General features: G+C 51.2%; 1 protein-coding gene across 5 annotated transcripts in view; it reads left to right on the forward strand.

Moving 5' to 3' along the window:
* Positions 1–21,034, forward strand: part of Acox3 (acyl-CoA oxidase 3, pristanoyl) — a 32,524-nt gene extending 11,490 nt beyond the window's left edge. For 4 of the 5 annotated variants that reach the window (XM_034509059.2, XM_076938351.1, XM_034509058.2 and 1 more), the window contains 12 exons: positions 1,515–1,603; positions 5,512–5,608; positions 7,345–7,527; positions 8,922–9,044; positions 10,359–10,479; positions 11,989–12,111; positions 12,595–12,708; positions 14,286–14,401; positions 15,457–15,631; positions 16,277–16,344; positions 16,939–17,025; positions 19,190–21,034. In XM_034509059.2, coding sequence (XP_034364950.1) covers positions 1,515–1,603; positions 5,512–5,608; positions 7,345–7,527; positions 8,922–9,044; positions 10,359–10,479; positions 11,989–12,111; positions 12,595–12,708; positions 14,286–14,401; positions 15,457–15,631; positions 16,277–16,344; positions 16,939–17,025; positions 19,190–19,309 — 1,416 coding nt within the window. In that variant the 3' untranslated portion in view covers positions 19,310–21,034. Of the gene's footprint in view, positions 1–1,514; positions 1,604–5,511; positions 5,609–7,344; positions 7,528–8,921; positions 9,045–10,358; positions 10,480–11,988; positions 12,112–12,594; positions 12,709–14,285; positions 14,402–15,456; positions 15,632–16,276; positions 16,345–16,938; positions 17,026–19,033 lie in introns of all 5 variants that reach the window. The other variant, XM_076938353.1, reaches the window with a different exon arrangement.
* The last annotated feature ends 1,724 nt before the right edge of the window (positions 21,035–22,758 follow it).

The following is a 22,758-nucleotide window of genomic DNA, read 5'->3' on the forward strand; positions in this document are numbered from 1 at the left end:
AACAAACAAACAGACAGACAAAACCCACCAACTGCTTTTACCCTGCTGGTTATTCTTCTGGTGTTAGCTTTCTGCCTCTGTGACAGAATCCCTAACTCAATAGCCTCAAAGGCAGAAAGGTCTGTTCTAGCTCAGTTTCTGAAGTCTCAGCCCATGGGGTCATGACACTGGTGCTGCTGTGGGCCTGTGGCAGCCCTGGTACCCTGACAGGAGTATGTGACTGAGTAGGCTGTGTCTGGGGACAAAGTGAGAAGTAACAGAACTGACCAGGGTCTCAATAGCCCCTTAAAGGACATACTCTCAGTGGTCTGTTTTCTTCCTACCCGTGTCCCACTTCCCCACAGTACCGTTGGCTAAAGCCCAAACCTTTTACCTTGAGGACCAGGATCCAAACCTTGACACTTCCTGGTTGGTCATCACCGATCTTTCTCCAACTGTCTGGGTTTTATGGTATTTACTTAAAAAGGTTTAAGAGAAGTTTGTGTCTAAATTTTTAGCTAGCTTTATTGCAAGATTTTAGAAAATTAAAAGATGCCTTGTGGCTAAGTTTTAACCTTAATATTATATACTTTTTTTTCAATAAAAATCAGATACACAAAACAAAAGCTGGTAGCTCTTACAAATACACATACTATACCCTGGGCTCTAATCTCACTCTCCAGATTTCCCCACCTCAGTGCTCTGGCCTTCTGATCTGAGGTGTCTGTGTTTTCTGGGTGGGTAAGTGGCAGCTGTGGTGCTCACTGTTGTCTGCCACCTGGAACAATAGCATCTCTAGACACTGTTCTCATTCCCTTGATGGGAAGGGAGGCAGTGGAGCCTCTGCTTTAAGGTTGGCGATCCTGCTTTATGTGGGATGAAACCTGCTTTTTCACAGTGTCCCTAGGTCAGGAGTCTATATCCAGTCATGCCTGCATTCCTGTAGGGAATGTTTAGTGGACACCCAATGGGGAAGAGGAGATTGCATAGCTTGCCCTGACTGTCTTTCCCACAGCACATATGTGCTCAGTCAAGATTGTCATAATACCGGAAGCCCACTGCAGGTTCTCTGTCTGAGGTGTGAACAGTGTCACACTGTAGCCAGAAGTAAGACAGGAGAGCCACTGGCCACTAAAGCTGCAGTCATGAATCTAGGTGCTCTCTGATAGCTCAGGAAGCTCCGTCCTACCTGCCCAGCTCCTGGCTTCCCTTACTGGTAGCCGTGTCATGCCAGCTTCTGCCTCCCCTCCATACTGCCTTCTATGAACCTTCTCTTTTGTAAAGACTCTTACCATGGATTTATGGCCCACCCAGGAATCCAGATGATCTTGTGTTGGGGTCTATGCCACATTACAGCTGCAGAGGTCTATTTTCCTCAGAGGGCCCCATCTCTAGGCCTGGGCATATCACTTCAGGGGACCCAGTATGACTCGGAGATATTCGGAGTCACCCCTGTCAGTAGTTAGCTTATCTGGACATGCTTTCTTGTCTGCTGATAGACTTAAGCAGCCATTATTCCTTGTGGCTCTGTGCAGATTCGGGACCCAAAGACCCTGCTTCCCATGCCAGGGGTGATGGTCGGTGACATGGGGAAGAAGCTGGGACAGAACGGCCTGGATAATGGGTGAGTGTCACTGGCCTCACCAGACAAATGCTACCTCTTTGGGGCTCCAGGATTGTTCCTAAGCCACAGGCTGGAGTGGGCTGCCACTGCCACTGCCACACTCACTCTGGAGTTCAGGCTCCTCAGGACCTGGCATGGATGTGGTAGGTACTAATGGGCACTTACTTGAACAGCAGCCATGGCCTGCATGGGCCCAGTTCCCACAGGTCTACCTTGGCCTTGCACTCTATGGGTCAGCTTCTCAGAGTATAGCTCTCCCAGCTCTCAGGTCAGACTAGAGGTGCCCTCTGCTTCCTGGAGAGACTTCAAGCTCGGGGGTGCCCAACTATGTAGGACTTTCCTGCCTCTGTGAGGTCTCTTAGTGATCAACCTTAGTTGTCCACCATGGAACCAACCATGATATTTGCTTAGAGTCCCCAAGGCAGTAATTGGCAAAGTCCTGGACCATATGATGGTTAGTGAGATGCTTTTGACTCATCCTAGTGCCACTCAGAAACAGCACTGTGCACTGAGTTCTCTGATGGGAGTGAAGACCTTGGGCTGGGTGGAACCCGGAAGGACCTTAGCTAACTCCTTAACCAGGCTGAGGCCCATGCTCAGAAGGACACCTGGATGGCCTGCTCCAGGTGAAGGAGCAGTAGTGGAGTCAGCTCCTGAGAGGTCCTGGCATTTCTGAGCATCCATCTTTGACTCTCAGGTTGACAGCAGCAGCATGGCACCCAAGCAGGGTAGGGGTTACTTTCATCTCTATTATTTCCTAGTCCAGCTTTCCTGCTTAGCCCTCAAAGGACCTGCTGAGCAGCCTAGGTGGCCTTCCTGCCTTCCCCTGGGTCAGTGTGTACAGGCTCCACCCAGCTCCAAGATGCCTGGCCCAATGCACTTAGGACTCTCTCTTCCCACAGGATAACTTATGACTGTGGAAGTGGCCAAATAGGTGTTCCCAAGCATTGTGCCTTTGCTGCATTAGGTATGTTTGCCCACCTCAGTTCTGTGTGGGTTTGGGCTCATAGAGTCACCTTGAACAAATGCTGTGGCTGGCTACTAAGACCAGCCACCTCTAGAGAGAGAATCCTGACCTGGGCCAGGGGCTTCCCAAGGCTCTGATGGACACTACTGTCTAGCTATCACAAGAAGGCTGGGGCAGGGCCAGGGGAGGGCGCAAGCCTCCTTAGCCTGCAGTCAGTAAGAGACAGTGAGGAGTGGGCTAGGAGCACCAATACCTAGCAATCCAGACTTAAGGAAAAGGCTCAGGGCTCAGAAATCACAGAGCTGTCATCCCTCTGCTAAGGGCACTGTGCGCAGCCTGGCAGGCACTCTTGGCTTGTGCTGGTTGCTCATTAAAGCCATTAGAGTAACCTTGGAACATTACAGAGAGCTTGTATTTGGCCCTGTCACAGCAGTGCCTGTCTTTAAATGGATCGTCTCCTGGGATACATCCTTACAGGCACCAAATCCCACTTACAGGAGTCCCAACTTGTAGGTGTGGCAAAGGCTTGGCTGAGAGTCACCATGGACACACTGTGGGGCAGCCTGAACAGCTGTTCTAGCGAAGCAGATGCCAGGCTAATGGCTGATTGTTACCTCGCTGACATGCTCGGTTACTAGGTTCTTGAGTTCTTGGACCCAAGTCCTTAGCAGACTAAGCTTCTTGACTGCACTGACCACGGGCCACCAGCAGAGGACGCCAGAGCTCCAGAGCTGCGTGGCTGCTTTGCCTCAGCTCCAGGAGCAGTTAGTGAGCTTTTAGACTGGGGACCGTTTCTGAGTTAACTTTTGCCATTTTGAAACCTGTCATGACTGTTTAGGAATCCAGAGCAAGTCAGCTGCATGGATCACTTTCAACCACATGTTCTAATGATAAGGATCTTTACCAGGGACCCCTTAAGCCCAAACCTCAGTGTGCCCGCAGTACTTTTCATGATGAGGCCGGGCCTTTGGGCCTGAGGAGTCCTCCTTGACAAGATGGAGAGGGAGCCCAGGATGAGGGTCTGCACCAGGTGGGAATCGGCTGGTAGCTGCTGGAGGGGCCTCTAGGGAAGGAAGTTGCAGCAGGAGACCGGATGGAAGGTATTGCAACACACACACACCCTCTACACCCTTCCAACTCACTGTCACATTCAGTCCACATGCCTCAAGTTGTATATATGCTCATGTCATCCACACTGCTTACAGCACTCTCCCTAGCCTCCTACTCTATCCTTCTCCACACCACATGCCTCATGCCTTAAAGATATCCCACGTCACTGTCCTGTCATTCATTTACACACACACATACCCTGAAGCCTCCTTAGCCCCCCATGTGTATGTACACATATCCCCATACACATATACCTACTTGAACCTTTGCATGCCCCATGTCACACACATGTCCCCTACCACACATGTATGCACATACCTTGTGCTACACATTCCCTGTGTCACACTTTGCTGTACACATATCCCCTGAACTCTGGAGACCATAATCATAGTGTGCCAAATAGCTCACCAGCTGGACCCATCTGACTTTTCTGTGGATATAAAAGTGACCCAGAGATGATCTGTGAGACTTCAGCTGGAGCAGAAACTCCAGAAGCACAAATGTGCTCAAACTCGTTCTACCTCGGTGGCAAGAAAGGGTGAAGATTTCCCACTCCTTAAAAAGTAAGCTTTCTGTTGACAGCATTGCACTTGAGAAGCATTCCTTGGCTTTCAAGTAAACAGTTGGAGCACCTCGGGGTTGGCACCGAGGCTGGGTTTCCTTAAAAAATGAGGCATTATGTGCAGCCTGCAGGCTGGGCCATGCAGCCTGGTGGCAGCCAGACACAGTGCGCTGTTATGTTGTGTTAGATTCTGCCACCCAAGGCTCTTGTTAGCCCTGTCTTGTGGGTGCTGAGAAGGGCTTCTGTGTCTTCCCAGGAAATGGTCTTTGGGGGATGGCTCTGTCACCTTGGAGGACCATCCTACACCATCACCTCTGTTCCTGGTCATTAAGTGCTTTGGTAGGGACTAAGTGCTGTGAACTCCAAGAATCTACTGGCAGGAAAGTGACTCATTGAGAAACAGGGACAACTGAATGCTTACTCTGAGTGCTACCCTGGAGAGGGGTCTGCCTCTGGATCCTTGCAGGATGGACAGAAAATCCCGTCACACCCACCTGGTGGTCTTGAGTAGGATGTGTCTCTTTTGAAATACTTCACTCACCCCTGCTGTTTTAATGAGCAGCGCAGGTGGAGCAAGGCTGCTGCCAGCCAGAGCCTGCAGGAGGTCAGATGCAGGTGGAGAGCAGCAGGCTGTCAGGCCAGCAGCACAGGTGGTTGCTGTCAACTGATGAGGTTCTGTTTGCATAGTATTTTAGCCACTAGTCACACTGCTATTGCAATCATTGAAATTCTCAATGGTTTACTTTGCAGTTGACGTAGATTTGTATGTAGCCTTGTACAAGCTTTTTCCTTAATTCATTACAAAACATCTTGGGTTGTCAGTACCCAGTGTCCATGGCAACTAGAACCTTGTCCTAGCTGCTCAGGGGGAGAGACTGGACCACAGGCTCTTTGATTTCACTTAGCATTTTCTTTGTTTGTTTGTTTTGCTTTGCTTTGCTTTTTCAAGACAGGGGTTTTACTGTGCAGCCCTGGCTGTTCTGGAACTCACACTGTAGACCAGGCTGGCCTCCAATTTATATTTGCTGCCTCTGCTGAATGCTGGGATTAAAGGTGTGCACTACCACTGCCAGCTTGACTTAGCATTTGAAACTACCGTCAGCTGGTTGGCCCCCAAATGGTCCCATCATACTCATGCCCCTGGGTTTTTTTTTTTGGGGGGGTGATGTTACTTTCAGCTGCTCTTGGGGAGAGGGGTAAAGTCCAGGAACCATGTGACAGGCTCCTGGAGGACTTGCATGATAGAAGCCCACCTTATCTCCTGCACAGATTCGCCATGTTCAACAAAGTTCGAATTTCTCGCCAGAACCTGCTGGACCGGACTGGGAATGTCACCTCTGAGGGCACATACAACACCTCCTTTAAGGTACCAGTGGGCTGTGGGTATTTGCAGACAGAACTACACATGTATCTGTTCCTGGGGTGTTTAAGACCACCCCAGGAACAGCTGGCCCTGGGATTACCACACAGCTTTCTTGGTTGGGTTTAGTGCCCTCAGCAGAGAAGGGACTTAGCCACAGTGTTGGTGGGCAAGGGTGGCCTGGATCTAGCAGCATTTTCTGGCTATGCCTGGATATCCATGACTGCTTGGGTAGGGGGCTGCTCTCCCACAGCATACAGAGGAAAACTGTCTTAGCTACGAATGCTGTGATAAGACACCATGATCAAGGCTACTTACAAAAGAGAGTGTTTAAGTTGGAACATGTGGTTTCAAAAGGTTAGAGTCTGTGGCGGCAGAGAACAGGAATGGCAGGCAGCAGGAACAGCTGGGGCCTCACATCTTCATTCACAAGACAGAGGCACACTGGAAACAGCGACCCAAAGCCTGACCCCCAGTGACACTTCTTCATCTAGCAAGGCCATCCTTCCTAAACAGTTCCACTGACAGTATTCAAACATATGAGCCAATGGGGGTCATTTTCATTCATAGTACCACAGGAGGGTTACATGGAAATCTGTGTACAGATGGGATAACCAGATGTGATGATAACAGAGAGTGTTAAGGCTGGAGGTGGAGATGAACCATGGGGCAGCCCACAGCTCTGGGGAGTGGTGAGCACACAGACAGACAGTTGGCTGACCCTGAGAACAGGGCTCCAGGAAGAGACTTCCCAGGAAGGACACTCCCCAGACAACCCTCACCCTTTGCCTGGTGAAAAACAAGAATAAATCCAGCAAAGTTACTTAAGAGGAATTAGCCCTGTGGGGGAAGAAGCCATACAGGACACACAGTAATATGAAGACAGCCAATTAAAATTTACCATGATGTGAAAGGCTTGAAAGGAGGACTTCAGCGAAGGCCCTGGAGTGTCCTGTTGTGGCAGCAGGGATTCAGAGAAATAACAATCAAATGTCCCCAGCCAGAGAAAGAAAGACTCATGTAAAGGATCTCTGTTGTTCCAAAGAGGAAAAGCAAGGAGAAGCTATCTATTGACACGTGGGGGGAAATAAGATCGTCAGAGGATTCAGAAATTGTGCTTCTGATACAGGTGGATAACCCAATTATTACCGTGATGCCTCAGGTGTGACACTGAATTTGAACATTTTTAACACCAACAAAGCTGTCCTCTCTACATGAAAGTATGACAGATGTCCCCTGTCTGGAAGACTGCCATGCACACGACACCCTATTTTGGAGGAAGGACAGTATCCTCAGGGCAGCAGCGGGGTCCAGGAAGCAAGGACACCAGACTGTCCCAGAGTACTACCACAGAGGGACCCAAGAACAGCTTCTGTCAAACAGTGAAGGGCAGGATAGATGTGGAGTTGACACCAAAGGCTGGAACACAGTCCCCAGGAGCTCGGCAGCTGGGGTCCAAGGAGTCAGTGCACCAGCAGAGTGCCTAGTGGGTACAGAGTCCTGTGCTGGACCACGCTTGCATCTATCTGGTGCCCCTCTAGGAAAAGGCAGGGCACAGTGCCCTCAGGTGGCCAAAGAAGAAGAGCCCGCACAGTTGAGCCACAGTGTTTCTCAAAGCTCCCTCCTTGAGCAGCTGGGAGCCCTCTTTTCTCAGTACATCTGAATGTACACCTTCTTCTTTGGGATGTTCTCTGAGGCCGCACACCATCTGAATGATGTGTGACATCGTTTTTCTTCCCAAGGATGTCCGGCAGCGTTTTGGAGCATCGTTGGGCAGTCTGTCCTCAGGACGCATCTCCATCATCAGCATGTCTGTGGTCAACCTGAAGCTGGCCGTGTCCATAGCCATCCGGTTCTCAGCCACACGGTGTCAGTTTGGACCCACGGATAAGGAAGAGATTCCTGTCCTTGAATATCCACTGCAGGTACCGGCCGTCTGCGTCATTTTCTGCTTTCTGCTCTTCTTGGCCCCTGGGAGTTGGTGAGAGTTCTCAGGGACTGGCCTGAGAACAGGATAGTGGGCAGGAGTGGGCCTGCCAGGCAGCAGGGCCTTGGGGTGGCTTTTAATTAAAAAGGCGTATGTATGCTCAAAAGGAGACACATGGGAGGAGGAGAGCCAGGACTCTGGTGGCAGGTACAAGCCTGCTGAATGTGCAAATGAGGTCACCCTGCTTTGCCAGGGGAGACTGTTCTGGATCAGGCCACGTTCTTTGATTCCTCTGTCCCATCCCTAAGAAATGGCCTTGAAAAAGCCATTTCTGGAAGCAGCAAGTGAGCACAGACACCACGAGTGGAAAGGGGCATGTCACAGCCACCTCCTGAGCTCCCCAGCTAGAATCTGACTGCCTTCCCTGCCCCGGGTGCCTTTTTCAGCCAGAGGGGCAGTCATGGCCCCTCTTTATGGGCACAAGGGTCAGGTTGGTAGACTGATTGCTATATCTGGCTTAGGCCTTGTGCCGAGTTATGCGTAAATAGGTGTTTGAGTGACAGGAAAATGAGGCAGAATTGCCCTTTCTCTTTACTTCTGCCTTACATTGGCAGTGGGCTTTTCCTGTTTAGGAAGTGAATATTGAAACATAGTGTCTCACCGTGCCTGGGTGGCCCATGTGCCCTTCTATTATCCTTGTTCCTTGTGGTGACAGCATATTAACTACTCTGGGTGCCCAGGGAAGTCCAGTGGTTAAGAAGCTCCAACCCAGGTCCTCGCTGGTGCTGCCACTGCCTAAGGGGCTGTGATGTGCTGACAGAGTTGGCACATGGTAACAACTGACAGCTATGGTGGTGGCTTAATGGGTCCCTTTCAGGCTCCACCTGTGTCCTCCAGTCCATTTGTCTCTTCATCCTTTTGTCTGCACCCAGCAGTGGGTGTGTGCTGTGTGTGTCAGGTGCTGGTGTGTGAGTTTCCCCACCCCGGGTGACTGATCACCTTTCACAGGTTCAAGAAATATGGTGCCAGGACTGTAGACATGGCCTGGTGGTTTAGAGCACTTGGTGCTCTTCCAGAGGACCTGGGTTTGATTCTCGGCACCCAGAGTGCCTCGCAGCTGTTTGTAACTTTAGCACCTGGAGAATCTGACACCTTCTTGTGACTTCCTTGAGTCCCAGGCATACATGAAATGCATATATGTAATACATGCAGGCAAAACATTCATACACATTAAATAAATTAGCATTTAAAAATGGCACCTGTCTTGGACTGCATTGGCACCAGGTGTCCTTCATTCCTAAGGAAGCTGACTCCAGGTTCCCATGGTCAGGGCTAGGCTGGCTATTTGTGCCAGCTGCTCTGGGTATCTGTTGTGTGTCTTGTTTCCTCCAGCAATGGCGCCTACTTCCATACCTGGCAGCTGCCTATGCCTTGGACCACTTCTCTAAGACAATCTTCTTGGACCTGATGGAGCTACATCGTGCCCAGCTCAGGGGAGACCACGGTGACAGGCAGGTGAGGCATCTGTTTTACTGTTGCCAAGGTTGAACAGCCCTGTTTCAGCACTAAGGCCAAACAAAATCAGCTCACTGTGGGAACCGAGCCTGTGTGAATTCCTTCAGCTGCCCACCAGCTTAGGGTTTGGCTTGCCCAATGTCTTACAGTTTGGGCCGTGTCCATCAGCCTGTATCTGGGGGATGTGCTGGCAGAGCAGGACTCACAGCTTCTTTAGAGATGATGGTGTTCACACTCCACATTGCCACCCTCAGAAGATGTCTCAACTCTTGTCTTTTCATAAACAACTCCACAGAGGTCTGAAAACACTCTCTGAGTTGACAGCCCAGGCAGGATTTGTGCCAGAAGTGAGCACGCAGCTCCACTGGGTCAGCTGCTCTGCACGAGGATGTCCATTGCTGGCTCCTCTCTGGCTAGCCTGTGGGTTGCTGTTTGGCTCCTCCTTGTGCTACCCGCCCCCTGGTGGAAATCAGATGTCAATCAAAAGCCATGGATCTAGAAGCAGGTTTGTGCCGAAAACTGAGGCTTCGTACTCAGTCTTAACCCACCTGTCAGATGCTGCACTGGAGTGCACAGCGCAGATCTGGAATGAGAGCTGGAGCGTTGCACATGTTGGCACGGCTCCCTTGGGAGGAACAGGCTGTTGAGGGGTGCTGCCGAGATGAAGGGGCAAACATGCTTCCCCTAGCAAGACCTGCCTGTTGACAACATAGTTCTCCTGTTTCTCTTTTTTCTGAAACCCTGTGGTAAAACTCAGCCAGGCACAGGCAGCTGAAACTGTTCTTAGTTGAGACAGATGCTGCTGCTAAATGGATCATCTTGTGTAGCAGCCATTGTATCCAATGAGGTAGAGAAGAGGATGCATATGAAACAGATGTGAGCTCCAGGAATGAAGGCCCAGGAGTGCCGTGGTGCCAAGCCATCGCCAAACATCTGCATGGCCATGGTCCTCAGAGGGCTGCACTGGCTCCAGTGTCGTGCCAGTCTATGCCCCTGCTGCCCTCTCTGCAGATGGTCATGTTCACTACATAGCCATGACCTTGGTAGGAGCCAAGTCTAATGGTGGTTCTCCAGCAGTCTGTGCCTGCAGTAGATGTGCTGCCTTTAGATGTATTTCCACAGAGCCAAAATCACTTATCCTCATGCTGTGAACCTGTGCAGTGGAGCACATCCACCTTGGCTCTGTTCTCCCGTGCTTCCTAACCCCTTTCATCATAGCTGGGCTTCCCTTCTTTTGACACTAGTGCCGAGGCTGGGGCCTGACTTGCAGTGCCAGCTGGTCTTTGCCTCTTCTCACTGGGTTCTCCCCCACAGGCAGAACTCGGACGTGAGATCCATGCACTGGCCTCAGCTGGCAAGCCCCTAGCCTCATGGACAGCCCAACGAGGAATTCAGGAGTGCCGTGAGGCATGTGGGGGACATGGCTATCTGGCCAGTAAGTTTTGGGTTAGTTTGGGGGAGTTTCTCATCCTCAATCCTCCTATGGGTCCCGCAAAGTACAGCCTATTTTTCTGATAAGGTGTTATTGGGACACAGCTGTACCCACTCATGCACACACTTCCTCTCAGCCATACCCACTAGGCATGTAGCCAGTACATGACTGTGAGTACATGGTCAGGTCAGCACCTGGTGTGGCCTTCATGGTAACCGGGCAGGTTACCCTCACTATACCCTCAGCTTTTTTATTAGAAGAAGGTAGAATTATATGCACAGCATATAGGTTCTTCCAAGGAGTCAATGTATATAAATGATTAGAGGACCTGGCCTGTAGCACTATATATATAGTGCTATATAGTACACGTTGTAAATGATCAATAATAACTGGCTGCTCAACGAGGTCCACTGCTGCTGCAGACAGCGCAGAACCAACCCCTTAGTGGCCCAAGAGACGATTCAGGCTCCTGTGGAGCAGTGTATGTTCCTGTGATAGCCTGGATTTGATGCTCCCAGTAGCCTGGCCCAGCCACCCAGCATGTTTTGGCCTGGCCTCCACTCCCCCACATGCTGTCTCTTACCGGCACTAGCTCCCAATGGTCCTATCTGAGTTATTTGCGTGATTTTGTCCTCTCTTCAGTGTTCTTGGTAGAGCTTGTATTTTTTGTTCTAACTCATGGAAACACACAAACAGTGTAGCTTTGTTCTGGCTTTAACTAGAAAAAGGAAATTACATCTTGAAGTACTGTAGATGCAAATGTGACTGACCCACAGCTTGCAACTTCCAGTGAGGATGCAGAGACATCAACAGCAGTGTAAAGAACCACATCAGGGTTGAATGCCAGCTTTCTGGGTCCACATCAGATCCACCCCAGCTCTTTGTCTAGTGGGTTAGCTAGCACATGAAGGGGCTGGACTGGCTCCTCCCCCTGCTAGCTCCTCCATCTGCCTCAAAGAGAATGTTTTCTGTCAGAAGAGGAAGGCTGAGAGGCTGGTTCTGGACAGCTCACCTCAGGCAGAACCTGGGCAAAGTGCATCCGGTGAAGTGAATGCAGGCCCCAGCTGCTCACATAGCAGGAGAGTGGTGTCAACATGAAAGCCATCTCAGAGTTACAAATTGCCTTTTAAAGGCTTCATTTAGCTATAGGAGAGTAGCCCCATGGCCTGTCTGGAGTGGTTCCCACACTTGGCATGCTCTGTGTGTGTGTGTGTGTGTGTGTATAGCGAGGGTAGGGAAGGAGGGAGGGAGGGAGGGAGATACTGCTGTTAATACCAATAGGTAGGAAGGTGACAATCTTCACAGCCACCAACTTTGTGCTGAATGTTTATGTGTCATCCCACAGCCTTCCTGGAGGTACCTTTTACTCCTAAGGATTGTGCAGAGGCATAGCCAGCAAATGTGGGCCAAGGGAGCTGGGAGGTGTGAGAGCACTTCCTCCCCCTGCTGGGCAGGGCTATGGGAGGGGCACCTCTCAGAGCATCTTGAGTGATACCATGGTGCTTTTTACAGTGAACCGGCTTGGTGACCTCAGAAATGACAACGATCCAAACTGTACCTATGAAGGTGACAACAACGTCCTGCTGCAGCAGACCAGCAACTACCTGCTCAGCCTCCTGGAGCATCCTCTCCAAGGCAGGCACCTCCGTGGGCGGCTGAACTCAGCAGGGCACAGGAGACTCTCAGGCTCTGGGAGTTTCAAGCTTGTGGTCAGATGTTGTCCTTAAGCCAGGCATGATAGCACAGTCCCATAGTCTAAGTAGCCCAGGAGCCAAGGTAAGAGCATCTCAAGTTAGAGGGCTATAAAGCAAGACATTGTCTTGCCAGGCAGTGGTGGCAAATGCCTTTAATCCCAGCACTTGGCAGAGACAGGAAAGCCTGTCTTGAATCCCCACCCCACAAAAAAAAAAAAAAAAGAAAAAAAAAGACACTGTCTCAAAAATAAAATGCAGGCCACCTGCGGGATGAATAAAGGTCATTACTTAGTGGCAGTGGAGCTTCCTGGGTGCAGGACAGCCAAGTAGGGTTGCCTAGCCAGAGATGAATGAGCTAGCAGGCCAGCTTCTGTGGGTGGGGACTTTTTGTCTTTCTCCAAAGTCACAGAAGTGTGTGCCCTAGACGGAGCTCACTTCACAAGCCCTCTCAAGACAGTGGACTTTCTGGAAGCCTATCCTGGAATCTTGGGCCAGAAGTTCATGGGCTCCAGCAAGGCTGACTGGTTGGACTCAGCAGGTACTAACATTCTCCCTTCCACTGCCCTGGGCCTATCCACAGGGTTGGGGACTGAATCGTACAGTTCATAGGGACGGGTGCTTGCAGCATTTCCTTGGTTTTGTTGCCATACATAAATCTTGGGAAGGTCTACGGGGCACCCACCTTTCCTGCTGCCTGTGACTTGATTCTCTGGGAGGAGCCTGGGAAGCAGTGAACCACACAACCTAAGAATGAGTGGGCATCACCTCAGCCTCGACTGTGGCCTCCAGAAGTTGATGAGGGTTTTTGACATGCTGGGGATGACATTAGAGGTTCACAGATGAGCATCAGGCGGCCCTAGATCAACATCAAGTTATCCCTGCTTCTCCCTGATCCTGGGGGCTCCAGGAACCCTCTGTTTGTGACTGTAACACTCCACCCTCTGCCTCTGTTGTCTCAAGATATCATCTTTGTCTCTGAGTGAGGACCCTTGTTATAGGAGTTGAGGCTTGCCCCATCCCAGGGTGAGCTCACTTTGTTAGCTACGACTTCTTCCTGTGTAGGCCATCTTAAAAGGGCCAGGCGTAAATTCCAGGGCTCTGAACCTGGTAGATATTTGGAGACCACCTGTATGCACCATACCTAGAAGGACCCTGAGAAGGGTATACCACCCCATACCCCAGCCCTGCCGCACCTGCTCCTTGGAACACCTAGCTGAAGTCACAATAACCTGCCTTCCCACTGCAGCTCTCCTTCATGCATGGTGAGCCTGTGAGGTACATTTGCCTGTCTTTTTAAGGGGCTTCTCAGTTGAGCCACTAGGATATCACAGCCCAATAGTCTGTGCCATCACTTCTCTGGGAATAGGCTATGTGACACTAGAGGCCCAAACCAGTTTTGACCAGACCCCTGTTTTCTCCCCAGAAGCTCTGAGTCATGACCAGGTGCCTAGCAGGGGTCCCCTTGCTCCTTGTCCCTGAAACCTGCAAATCCTTAGGACCTAGGCCTTTTTCCCCTGGATGTGGGTTACAGAGAGCATGGACTCCACCATATATCTGGTCAGAACCTAGTTCTCATCCAAGGCTGTGTGTCCTTGCTCATCAGTGTCTGTGTCCTGCTCAGGTATGGCAGGGAGGATGAGCAGGCAAGGGGCCAGCCACCCACCCCGGCCCTCCCCTCTCTGTAACTGGCTGGCTGCTGCCAGTGAGAGCTGTATGGAGCAGCATGCCAGACCGAGGCCTTGGCAGGGCAAGTACCAACCTACAGCCCCCTAGCTGGCCAGTGAGGCTAAGGATGGAAATACAGGTGCCTGTCCTTTCTGCCCTCTAAAGAGAGGCCACTGTGTCTTAGTTGGTTCCGAGTGGCTCTGTGATCTGCCATCTCAAAGCTGTAATGGCAGTGTGAAAATGCTGTCGATCACTTGCGCCCTGTCAACTCCTGGTAAAGGGCCTCGGGCAGCTACCCTCTGTGACTGGGTTTCCCTGTCTGCAAAACCACCCCATCCTCTGCCATCCTTGTGAAGACCACCAGGGTACACATGGCCAGTGGTGCCGTCTGCCCAGGGTTACATATGTGGTGATAGATGCTCTCAGTTGTTTTATGTGTCCCCTCCAAAGCCCCCCTGGCAGCCTACCGCTGGCTTGTTTGCTACCTGCTCCGAGAGAGTCATCGGAGATACTGTCAAGAGAAAAAGTCCAGAGGCAGTGACTTTGAAGCAAGAAACAACAGCCAGGTAGGTCTTTTCACCGTTTACGTCTGTCCTGTTTGCTCTGGTGTCTGTTTGGAAAAGTCAGTGCCTTGGTAGGCCCTGCCCTTGCACCATAGACTGTCAATACCAGCTGTGGTGCCCATGGGAGAGGTGAAGAGTACTGTATTCACTGTGCCAAGTGGTGGCTGCTGGAAATCAGAGCGGCAGCAGCTGGAGTGGGCTATCGGTTATAACAACATGGACCCACAGTAAGGGCTTTCAATAGGCAACACCTCCCACTGCACACCCCTCCCTCCTTCTCAACCCTCTGTTCAGCCCTTCTCAGTCACCATCTTTAGTGTGTCTTGGTAGGAATGGGCTGTAGTGCTTCCTGTTCTCTGCCCTCCTGACTGACTGTCTCCTGCCCGCAGAAGCAGCATAGGCTTGGGCTCACAGCCAAGCAGCACCTATGTGGATTTAAAGTCCTTGTGGGTTTAAAAGTTCTATTGAGGCAGTGCATTGGGGCCGGGGAAAGATGTGCTGGCGGTCACCAGCAGCCAGCTTGGTTATCCGAGAAGGCCACCAGAAAGGGTCTTTGGTGGCTAGCCTCCCTAAGGAGGTGATCTGTCTGTGGCTAGAGGGAATCTTGCAGGGCCTGTGGCTACTTGCCAGTCTCACACACGGTATAGGAACGGGGGGATTTGCATTTCAGAAACCCTTAAGAACAGTGGAGCATTGACCCTGTCCAGTAGAACCTGTCCTCCGTCATCCCCAGCTACAGAAGAGGACAGGTCCTATGCCCTGGAACCCCTCATGGTGCTGTAGTGATGGGCTGGGCATGGGGCCAAGGGAAAGTAGGCTGTCTTGGAGTGTGTAAATTCTGTAGCCACCCTTTACAGGACTTAGCTTCACTCGGAGGTCCTTTTTGCGGGTGCTATCCTGTGTCCCCAGGCTGCTTAGCTTCATGGTACTGACCTAGAATTAGTGTTCCAACATGGACCTCAGTCTCCAGTTCCCTGACATTCCACCACATAGGAGACCCAGATATAGAGTTGTTTGATTGGCTGCCTCCAGCACACCAGGCCTCTGTCCTGTTGCAGGTGTATGGCTGCCAGCCCCTGGCCCTGGCCTTCATGGAGCTCACTGTGATGCAGCGATTCCACGAGCATATACACAGCTCCAGCGTGCCTCCATCTCTACGGACTGTGCTCGGGCGGCTCAGCACACTCTATGGCCTGTGGTGCCTGAGCCAGCACATGGCCCTGCTCTACCGAGGTGAGGCTGCTACTTGGACTGCTGTCTGAGAAAGTAGCGACCAGGCACCTTTCTCCTTGGTGAAAAATCATCCTAAAAATAGTTCCTGCCTTCAACACATTCCCAGCTGCACAGACCACTGCTGAGATTCTACAGGAAGGCTGCTGTGAGCTTGGTCCCTTACTCTGTCCTCTGATAGCTTCAGAGGGCTATATGCTCCACACACCATAGCCTCGTGACCCTTCTAGGCTGTCAGCCCCCTCACATCCACCTGGAGTGCATCTGGGCACCTGCGTGGGCTGATGCTGACACCTGCCTACCTGTGTATCCCTTGTTCCCCCTGTGGTCAGATTCCACTCAGCCCCAAGCCTCAGGGCCTTTGCCTCCCTCATGGCTCCTTAGCCAGGCCTGACACATACCCAGGGGTTGAGGGGTGGGGACAGAGAGCCTCAGAACTGGTCCAGAGCCAGCATGTTTCTTCCCAGATATCACAGTGGGCTAGTCAGTGCTGTGATAACCCTGACATCTCTGTTTAAAAGACTTCATGGGACTAAGTGGAAAAAGCCATTTCTGATGTGCTGTGGCCACAGCTGAGGAGTGTGTGAACCATTTCTGATGTGCTGTGGCCACAGGGCTGAGGAATGTATGACAAGGCTGTGCTTGCAGGTGGCTACATTTCTGGGGAACAAACAGGAAGAGTGATGGAGGATGCCATCCTGACGCTGTGTGTGCAGGTGAGTCACGTTACCTTTGTTGGGAATCCTCTCTGTCCGACCAAGCTCTGCCATCACCCAAACACTATTAAGCTTCAGTGTGCTTGGAGTTATATGAAGGAAAAAAATGTATGCATTTCAAGAAAGTCCTTGGGCATCTCCACAGCAGATGACTCTGTGGGGCTTAATGATAGTCCGTGTGAGGAAGCAGGGGTTACGGAACCACCACCTCAGCTGTGAGGGTGATAGCTTTTGCAGGAGCTCAGGAGCACTTTCTGCCCCTGTGGCTTCTGGATTTCCTTTCTGGCTTCAGGAAAGCAGTCGGCAATTTGGCGGTAGGCTGGGGATGAGCCTCGGGAGACACGCTAACAGGCTGTACTCATTACATCTGCCAGCTTCCCAGCCTTGCCGCAACAACAAATGCTGGCTGTCCCAAGTCAATGGCGACATGGTAGAAGTATGCAAACACACACCCAGGGAATCCATAACCCAGACCGGTGAGGCCTGCTCAGGTTTCCAGTGCACCGTAGCAACCAGCCACAGGGCTTTGTTACTCCATGGTTGCCCTGGAGACTGTAGGGCGTCGCCAAGTGGACGGACTTTGTTTCCCAACAGCTGAAAGATGATGCTGTGGCCTTGGTGGACGTGATCGCCCCTTCCGACTTTGTTCTGGGCTCTCCAATTGGCAAAGCTGATGGTGAGGTAAGAGGAATGCCCCCTGTGGCCACTGAGGCTTGACTGGAATCTATGTGGGTCCTAAGGTAGTGAGCAGTCTCGGGTGCCTTCCTGGAAATTGTCACACTTGGGGAGCTTTCTAGGGACAAGAGAAATTAGGTGGTGTCACAGCTCTTTGCCACTCCAGCTCTGTGTCTTGGGTACCATTCCTTTACCCCACAGAACAGGAGAGTGGCACTGCTATCCTGGAGTGACATACAGTTCCTCTGCAGGGACTGAGGTCTCAGCCTCCTCATCCCTCCATGCCTCCACATAGACCCTACAGCTCAGTCACAGACATGGTGTCAAAGCCATAAACTTGACAAAACAGCTACATTAGCCGCCCTGGCCCTGATCTTTGTGGTCAGACATGGCCCCATCTGCTTGGTCTGATTTTAAAACCTTGGCATCTTCAAGTTTCCTCTGCCCTGCCCTTCAGCCCCAGTTGACTACTCCTTGACCATCCCAACTGTGGGGCCATTGCCCCTCTGTGCCCTCTACAGCCCCACAGCCCTTGTTAAGCTTCCTGGTGTCCATTGGCTACCAAATTCTAGAATGGTTTGTTCAGAAGCAGTTAGTGGGCTTAGGCCTTTCCATTGCCAGCAACCAGGCACCCAAGATGCAACTGGCCTCTTCCACCCCTGCTGCCCCTTCCTGCCCTGTGTGACCCCCCACCACAAGGTGATGCCCATGTAGGGAGACGTTCACAGCCTGGTGTTCTACAGTGCCTTGCTACCGATGGGGCTGTACCCCCATTCTTCTGGCAACATGACATTGCAGGGTGTACCAGCTATATGCTTGAGGTCTGATGGTTGTGAGCTGTGGGACAGGTTTAATCTTACCCACCCCAGGGCTGTGGTAGCCTTTTGTGAGCTTGCAATCAATGGTGAGGGCATGGAGTCCACTGTCCTCTGGACTCAGTGCTTCACAAGCCTGTGAGGGTCCTTTCTGGGGGTATGAACCCCAAGATTGGCACACTCAGGCTGCATGTGCATTGGAGTGGACATCCAGGGATCAGATATGAGGCAGGGCTGGGCAGAGAGTTCCCAGATGCACCAGGAGCATGTACAGACAGGGCCAATAGCCCACAAGGTGTGTACCACATCATTTTTATGATCAGAGCCTAAGGTGCAGAGAAGCCTGCCTTGTGATCCATGCACAGCAGAGCCGGCTTTGGACAGAGATCTGGGTCCCATTTTTGAACTGATGATAGACAAAGAACTTTGAGTATGAAGAGAACACTGAGGAGTAAGGTTTTCCTCACTTGGGTCCCACCCCCTAAGCAGATTGGCCTCTCAGGCATTTGCAAGCAGGACCACCATGCACAGGGGCTTGTTGCCTGCAAAAGGAACTGGAGCACATGCCACAGGTGCTCGTCCCAGGCTCTTCCAGCAGACATGGCTTCAGGAGTGCAAACTCAGCTGGGGATCTGAGATAGCTCTGATGGCAGCACAGCGCTCAGCACCCTGGAATGTGGCCAAGTTCACACCACATGTGCGAGCGGTCCAGGTCTGCTGTGTAGGAGGGCAGCTTCATGGCCTGGAGCTAACTAACTGAGCCATCTGTTCTGTTGTGGCTCTGCCCTAACTGCCTCTGCCCAAGGTGTCCATGTCTGTAGCAGGTGTAGGGTCTGGCCAGGTATGATCTGGACCTACCTCCTGGATATCCTCCATTCTAACTGTCTTCTACTGAGGAACTAAGACGTAGAACAGCTAAGACCCTAGTGGGGCCATTGGAGACCCAAGCTCCCACCCCTGCCGCAGCCTCCTGCTCTTCAGCCACACCTGGCTTGTGTATCCTGAGCTGTAGGGTAGCTGGGGACAGGGCTCAGAGAAGACAGAACATGGCCTGGGAAGATGGGGGGTGAGGGTGGAGGTGGGGGAAGGGTACAGATATAGGAGAGGCTGCCATGGGAATATTCAAGAAGGGGATGGTTCCCACCAGGATTGCTTTTATGGTACTTTATAATCAAATTAGGTTAATTACTTCCTTTCAGAAAAATAAAAGTAAAGTACATCATCATAACATTTTCTAAAAAGTGACAGTGGAGAATTTCCTGTCCTCAAGACGAGAGGGCATCACACTGGCCACTTGTCCCCTGAGGACTCTGCTGGTCCCTGCCCTTCACTTCTACCTGGTGTGTCTCCTGCAGCTCTATAAAAACCTGTGGGCAGCTGTCCTGCAGCAGAACGGTGTGCTGGAGCGTGCCACCTGGTGGCCTGAGTTCACTGCCAACAAATGTGTGGCCAACAGGCTGAAGTCCCAGCTGTAGATACTGTTGGAGGGGCGGTTACAGCAGGATCAGCTGATCCAGAGGACCCAGACGTGGAGCTCCAAGAGTCACGGGGATGCCCACACTGAAAACTGCTTACACTAAACCTCCTTGACCCTGGTCAGCCTGTTGTACCCATCCTCAAATGGAGTATTTGCAAGGGGTTTGCAGAGCTTGTTTCCCCGAGGGCCTTGGAATCGAACAAAGGACTTTGTTATGCTATCTCGGGGCTCAGATAGGAAGGTAAAGTCAGGGCTCAACAATGAAAGCCTTCTGCTCAGGTGAACTTTGGGATCCGTGGAGGATTTTCCAGATGCTCTCTTCTCTCTGCTGCTGTCTGATCCTTTAATTCTGCCGTGGGGTTGCCATACTTCTGTTTACCTGCCACTTACTGCTGTGTACCATGGACTGTCAGAATGATGTAATTTGAAGATTTTTATGGGAAAAAAATGTTTTATTACCTCCTTTGGTGGCATCAGAAGTTTCCACAGAGGAAAGTGCTCCCACAGAAGATGTGCGTGGTGGTGGGGACATCCAATCTGCTCACCACAGACACCCCACTGTGTCAATGACTGGGAGAAATGCCCAGTGTCCTCTGTTCCCATCAAGTGTCCCTCAGCAAATTTACACACAGCATGACCCTGCTACACTGGCCATAGCCAGACCCTTCGCTTCTGAAAGGCACATGTCGCCATCCCTTCCTGCCATAGGGAGGATCCAACACCATTCATGTTTCTGTTGGGCTGGTCTGAGCCTCAGGTGTTTGCTGAACCAGAGAGCCTCTCTCTTCACCACCTGATCTTTATCAGCCACCCTACCCTGTCCTGGCTCAGCCCCCTCCCAGAGTCCCAGTCCAGCCAAATGGGGGTCTGCCAGCTGGAGTCTCTTTGGTACATGAGGGCCATGTGTTTACAGATGATGCCTTCCACCTGGATCTATGGCTTTTCCCAACAATGAGGACTAGGTCTTAGGTCCCCTTGGGTCCTCCCAGCTCTTGGGGTCTGTACCCTCCCATCCTGCCACGCAGTGGTCACCTCAGCCACCTGTTCCCCTGACCATACTTTTGTGTGGGAGTTGGTTACTTATAAGTCTGATTGGAGATTGACTAGAATATCACAGAAGTGTCCACGGTCAGTAGGTCAGTAGAATGCTGCATTAAGATAAGTCACATGGTCCCCAGGTCAGGCAGTCTGACTGCAGAGCGTTCCCTGGTGGCCAAGGTGCCAACAGATTTCAAATTATAGAAAAATGGATCATTAGCTATAGCTTCTGAGGGGAGGGAGAGTCAGTTTTCTTTTAAGAGTAGCCACTTAGGTAGGTTGACCATGCTCCATTTCATGCCCATGCACCCAAGAGCATATGTGTGGCACAGGGTGGATTTGATGGCTTTTGTTTTGTAATGTGTGCACATAAATTTTCACACCTACCGTTTGGATATATCTTTGTCCCTGGGGTAGGGACTGGCTCTCTGGGCAACTAGGTTTGGATGGGTGTCCTGTTAGCTGGCAGACATGACATGACTTCCAGGAGTGAATCGTGTATTCTGGTCCCTGCTCCTGTGCATGCACACTCCCCTCCTCTGTCCCGAGGGTGGGGCAGGTGGCATGTGAGGGCCTACGGACAGGGCCATATTATTAAGACAAACTTGTAAAGGCCCCATAAAAATGAAACATTTGTGAACAGCAGAAAAGACTTGAATAATTGCAATAAAGTATTGAAATCAAAGCCCTGCTTTCTCATGTTTCTGCCTATAAAGCCGGTGCCTATTCCTGGGTGCTGTTGGGCAACAGCAGAGTTCAAAGAAGAAAAACATGTTTCTGGTGACCTCACACCTCTGGGAGTAACTGCCACCCTTTTCTCATTTACTTGTGTCATGAGACACAGAGCCTGTTCACTGTCCTTTGTTTTTGGTTCCTTCCAGGCTCCTTCCACCCAGGAGAAGTTGGAGCAGAGGGAGTGACCTGTGCTGTGTGGTCCTTCCTCTACTCCCAAAGATGATCACCACCGGGCTCTGCATCACACCAGCTGCTATCATGTTAGCATGCGTCCCTTTGGATGCTTTTCTCCTTGTGTGTATGGTGTGTGTGTATGGGGTATGTGTATGTGTGTGTATGCATGTGTACATGTGTGTGTGTGATGTGTGTGTGTAGTGTGTGGTGTGTGTGTGTGTATGGTGTATGTGCATGTGCATGTGTTAGTATGGTGTGGTTGTTTCTCCTACCAAGCCACACAGACCTCCAAGGTTATCAGTCCCCCTCCCCCCCAAGAGACATGAATCTAGAAGCTTGCACTTCAATCTCACTATGGCTGGCACATACGTACCTTTATGTCCTTGCATGTGGCTAGCTCTCAGAAGGGGCTTGCAGGGACTCACTCTGTACCCTCTGCTGTAGGACTTTGGGTACCAAGTTGCCATAGAGGCGTGGAGACAGCATGAGCAGTGGCCAGCCGCATCAGCACTAGGTGCAACGTTCTCACCTGAGGAAAGGCCCCTTGTGTTGAGTAAGCACAAACACCAGCAAATCTGTGAGAACACACAAGCCTGAGGCTGGCAAGTGATGCACTTGGTAAGTCTCCATCCCAACTGCTTCCCCAGGAAGGCAGGAGACTTCCGTCCTCAGGGTGAAAGCATTTCAAGCAGCAGGCTTGCCTACCTCCGACGCTGCCTGAGTAGGTCACCTGTGTGTCTTCTCTTACGGTGTAACCCAGCCTCATTTGTTCTTGCTGCCTCGTGATGGCACCTGTCCTTAGCTTGTTCTGTTAAAACTGTTTATGTGCATGTTTGTGTGTGAGTGCAGGTATACATGTGCCCCAGTGCACACATGGAGGTCAGAGCCAATCCTGGCTCTCCACCCTGTTTGAGCCCCTGTGGACAACAGATGGGTGTCTGTCTCTCCCTCTCACTTTGCTGTAGGAGCACTTGTGACTATAGACACACACTACCACACATGGCTTGATGTGGGCTCTGGAGATCCGAACTCGGGTCTCCATGCTTGTGCAGCAAGCCCTTTTCCCACTGAGCCCTCCCCTCAGCCCCATTTCTGTTCATCATCTAATGAAACCATTAAACTCAAGTATTTTATCTGTAAAGTATTTTTTTGTTTCTTAGTTTGGTTTGGTTTTGAGACAAAGTCTGTCTACATAGCCCTGCTGTCCTAGAACTTTTTACATAGACTGCTGGCTTTAAACTCACAGAGATCTGCCTGCTTCTGCCTCCCAACTGCTAAAGGTGTGTACCACCATGCATGACTGTCTATAAATCATTTTTACCTATGGAAAGTAGAAAAGCGTAGTCACCCTTTGTAAATTATTTTCCATCATTCATCACTTGCCTTGTAATGTACTAGCCTTGTTTTGGCTTAAAGTGGCTTACGCTTTAAAATCAGAACTCTTTCTAACTTTATAATGAAGAAGCACATGGGCCCCCGCCTTGTAGGTCACACTTGGAA

Source organism: Arvicanthis niloticus, chromosome 7 (genome assembly GCF_011762505.2).
Source record: "Arvicanthis niloticus isolate mArvNil1 chromosome 7, mArvNil1.pat.X, whole genome shotgun sequence".
Lineage (NCBI taxonomy): Eukaryota > Metazoa > Chordata > Mammalia > Rodentia > Muridae > Arvicanthis > Arvicanthis niloticus.